This window comes from Pteropus vampyrus, unplaced genomic scaffold (assembly GCF_000151845.1).
Source record: "Pteropus vampyrus isolate Shadow unplaced genomic scaffold, Pvam_2.0 Scaffold270, whole genome shotgun sequence".
Lineage (NCBI taxonomy): Eukaryota > Metazoa > Chordata > Mammalia > Chiroptera > Pteropodidae > Pteropus > Pteropus vampyrus.
In genome coordinates, this window is record NW_011889051.1 from 732846 (window position 1) to 737063 (window position 4218).

Genomic DNA, 4218 nt, shown 5'->3' on the forward strand with positions numbered 1-4218 from the left:
CAGAAAAGCTACTTGGTACCAAAATGGATTCGATGGGAAAGTGATAAAACCTATCTCTCAGAATCTCAACTGCAGAAAAGGAAAGGAAAGATGGAAGGAGAGAGGGAAAGAAACAGAACAGAAGGGAGTAGAAAGAGTCAGTGGGGAAGAGAGGAGAGAAATAAAATAAAACAATAAACCTTCATCAGTTCAGAATAATTCTAAGCATAACGCCTCCTGTGGGTAAACACCATATGTCATCATGCATGACACGAACTTTAGAATGTCCCTTCCGTTCCTCTGACGTGGAACCCAGCGGCCACCAAAGGCTCCTCATCAGAGCTAACTAACTACGCACCTTGCACTGAAAGGAAAGCAGACCCGTCATGGTCGCTGCTCTGGAGGCTGCACTTGATATGGCCCGCGTCGCTGAACTGCACGTCGTGGATGATCATCTCAGAGACGAAGTTACCGTCCTCTTCATAACTCGCAGAGGTAAAGCGGTCGTTGGTGATGATGGGCTCCTTGGGCGTGATGCTCAGGACCACAGTGCCATTCAGAGCCCACATGATGAGCTTCCAGCCCTGCGAGATGGTGCAGTTGAAGCGGGCCTCCAAGCCCACCAGTACCGTTGCATTCTTGGGTCCTTCTATGATTTGGTTGCTGGAAGCAGAAGCTGGGAGACAACCAGTGAATCTGCATTAGTCAAAGATAGAGTTTAACCCTTTGGCATACAAGTCGTGACCTGGGGATGACTGTCTAACAGCTCAGACACCATGTCTTCCCAGTAGCTCAGGAGCTTCCAGTGGACAGGAAGCCTCATGAGACCCTCCTCCACACCCCTCTGCTCACACCCCAGTCGATGGCAGTCCCAGCAGGATTGGGAGAGGAGCGAGCCAAGCTCCTCCTCCACTTCTGGGTGTTAGCTTGTGTATCTGACCCCAGCTTGGCCAAAAAGCCACCACTAACCCATCTCTGCTACGTTAGGCAAGTTTTCAGCCTCCACATGAAATGAGCATTTTTCTCACAGTGAAATGTAGAGGACTTTTGATTTCAGCCTCTGAGGAGATCCCAACGCTCATAGGGAAAAGTGGGGTAACTTGTCCTCACAAAGAGGATGAGGACCCTAGGATGCTGTGATCATGGCCCATGCATGCTCCCTGCACTCTGGAGCCCCCAAATGCAGTGCTTAGGACAGCGTCTGAGGCTGGGGGATGAACAAGGTCGAGAGGGAAGAAATATAGCTGAACAGAGATGAAAGTTCGGTCCTGCATGTACTTCCATACAGCAATGGGGACGTCAGTCTCCAAGTATCAAAAGACTGGACTATCATTGAGGCCACGCCCCTCCTCTTAAGGACTAGAAGATGCTCCGGTGGGAGAGACAGAGAGGAAAGTGGGTAGAAGGATGTACGGCAGTAGAATCCCTTAATTAGAACATTCGAGGATACATTCAGCAGCCTCACAGAACATCTGACCACATGTAGTGTTGGGTGTACACCTCCAGCAGGTGCGCAGATGGTCCTAGAGTGTAAGACCGCAGACTGCAAGCGAGCGTCCAGGCTCACCGGGCAAATCATCTTCACTTCTCCGTGCCCCACTCCCCTCGGCTGCAAATCAAGGACACTAGCACCACAGCGACTTGTTTCAAGAACCAAATAGGACGATCCACATAAAGCTATGGACAAGACATGATGCTCAGGTGCTCGGTAAACAGTCACCATTACGTGACCTGCAAGAAAGGATGGCGTTGTGTTGACCTACAAGACGAGCCAAGGAAATCATATTACAGTAAACTTGTTTCCTGCACACTTTTCACAATGCTCTGCCCCTTGCTCACCAGACACACACTGACACTGGTTTAAACTGGATCGGCAGTTCTGATTGGTCTTCCAGCTCTCAGGAACTTGGTCATGATCACTTGAGATGTGGAGTGTTCTACCCCAGAAGAGCTCAAGAAACGTCTTGGCCATTTGGGACTGGTTTTCTAATCACCCTGGAAGAGCGAACTGATGGCCAGGGTTTCTCTAGACTTTCCCAGGTCTGTAATAATAATTCGAAGTAGAACCCGCAGAGCAATGGCTAGTCTTCAAGACCGCTACCTCCATCTTTCGCCACCTATGTTTTAATGTTGAAGAAATAAAGACCAGCAACATCCCAGGACTTGGGTCACAGTGGCGACACTGGAACCCAACCTCAGACCTTCCCACTCTGAATTTCCCCACTTCCCACTCCTTCCTCCCTCTGATTTTGCTCAGGGTTTATAGCAAAAAGATGCCCTGGCAGACCGCACCCCTGCCACATCGATGAGACTGTGAGGGGTTCCTATTGCTGTCTGGAGTCATGTGACCCTGTGGGTAGACCAGGCAGCCTGCCAAATACATGGAGTACCCCCAAATAACTGAAGCTCCTCCTTTTCCTTTCAACCTTATAAGGTCAAGTGGTAAGGCAAGTTTTAAAGGAATCTCGTTACAGCTCTAAAGGTTTCTGGGGAGAGAGTATATGGCTGAACATGCATTAACACAGTACCCTTTGCCTGAGTACCCACAATGCACTCTGGGAATACGATGCAGGCACAGGTTAATAGGAGAGAATGAACGCAGCACAGAGAGGGCCCTGGGGGTCAGCAAAACTGGGCAGGGAGGCAGCCAAGGTCAAGGAGGGGACCTTGGGCTCTGAGAGGCAGAACTAAGGGGAGGTCGGAATTAACTAAAGCCAATCCTGTGTTTGGGTAAAGTTCATCTCTATTCTTTGCTTTGCCTCTGACCATGATAGAAAAAAAGGAGAAAGTGTGACTTAAATAACAACGTAGATGGAGTCTTCTCCCTTACCCCTGGGCAAGTCCCTCCGATCCCAGGATCCCTCTGATCTCGGATTTTATAAAAGGAAAAAAGCCTGAGGCAGGGGAATCAGATGTGGCTCCCCGGGAAAGCCATAGCTGCTGTGCCAACTGGGCTCTTTCCACAAACCCTTCTCTCGGGGTGTAGATTTGCTTGTTTTGTACCTTTTGTCCTTCACCTTAAGAAGAAGGACAAAAGGTACAAAACAAGCAAATCTACACCCCGAGAGAAGAAAGACAGACGTTCTCACACCCCTTACTGTGAAAACAGTGCTCTTCCCCACTCCTGACTCGCGCTGATGGGAGTGAACTGGACAGAGCCCATGGGCTGGGTGCAGAGGTTCAGGGGTACAGGGGTGGGTGAGACTCGGGCTTGCCCAGCAAGCAGCTCAGTCTAAGCAGCTCCAACAGAATAAGGGAGCCCGTCTGAGACCACGGCTCCTTCACCGCCTGGAGGGCAGTAGATTGTTGCACTCCATGACATGGTTGGCTCCAAGCCAATCATTAAATACCCAGCAGACTGCAAGTGTGACCAAGAAGACACACAGGCTACGTACCTCACTTGGCAGCTAGGGAAGCGAAGGGGAGGGAGGGGGGACCTGAACCAAACTCTTCGAGTTTGAACTTGGTCTTTAAATTAAACAGGAGGCGCCAGACCCTCACCACTAAATTGCCCTGACAACGCTGCCTGCAATCTTTGCTCCCACCATAATAAGCAAACTCCCCTCCAGCTCCTCCTTGTGACTCAGAAGCTGCATTTCTGGTAATGTGACGTCCTGAAACCTCATTCTTTTATCTCCTGTATCCTATCAGCTGGTGGTGTGTGTGACGCTGCCCCACCCAGAACAAATATGAGAAAACCGTATGTAACACTTTTAATCAAATAGCCGCCTGCCTCAACACAAAACCTCCCTTTCTCCTTTGTTCTCTCTTTCTCTTTGAGGAGCAAAGAGCGAATCAGGGGCAGAGCCATAGGAAAGAACGTCCCATGGGCACCAGCTACAGTGGTCTCCCAATGCCAGGACCACCCTCAGAGGGGTTTATCCACTTGTAAGACACTCTCCAGTTCCCAGACCCACACCGCAGCCCTGCCCTCTTGCTTCCTCAACTGCCCCAGGGGTCCTACTGCACCAGCATCTCCACACAGATGCCAGGCTGCTGCCCCAGGTTGAAAAGCTTTTCCTCCCCCTGCATCCTACTGTCTGCAAAGCTAAAACCATTCACACAGCAGCACGTCTGAAGCTTCCGTGGCTCCCGCCTGTCCTCCATAGGATGACCCTGAACGTAAGTCCCAGCCTCCAGCACCAGCTTTTTCTCAGCTCCCTGGAATAGCAGCTGGTTGCCTCCCTGGCGTGGGGGGCGTGGACCCTGTACTCTCCCACTCTCCTCTTCTCAGGCTCC

At 50.8% G+C, this 4218-nt stretch overlaps 1 protein-coding gene and 1 long non-coding RNA gene across 5 annotated transcripts in view; both read right to left on the bottom strand.

The window, feature by feature from the left end:
• LOC111729572 overlaps positions 1–330 on the bottom strand; it is a 2671-nt gene extending 2341 nt beyond the window's left edge. Inside the window, exon 1 of the long non-coding RNA XR_002776287.1 lies at positions 51–330. This is a non-coding gene — a long non-coding RNA (uncharacterized LOC111729572). The remainder of the gene's footprint in view (positions 1–50) is intronic.
• IGSF5 (immunoglobulin superfamily member 5) overlaps positions 1–4218 on the bottom strand; it is a 40387-nt gene that overhangs the window by 27735 nt on the left and 8434 nt on the right. For all 4 annotated transcript variants that reach the window (XM_011375304.2, XM_011375306.2, XM_011375305.2 and 1 more), the window contains one exon: positions 338–655. In XM_011375304.2, the coding sequence (XP_011373606.1) occupies positions 338–655 (318 nt within the window). The remainder of the gene's footprint in view (positions 1–337; positions 656–4218) is intronic.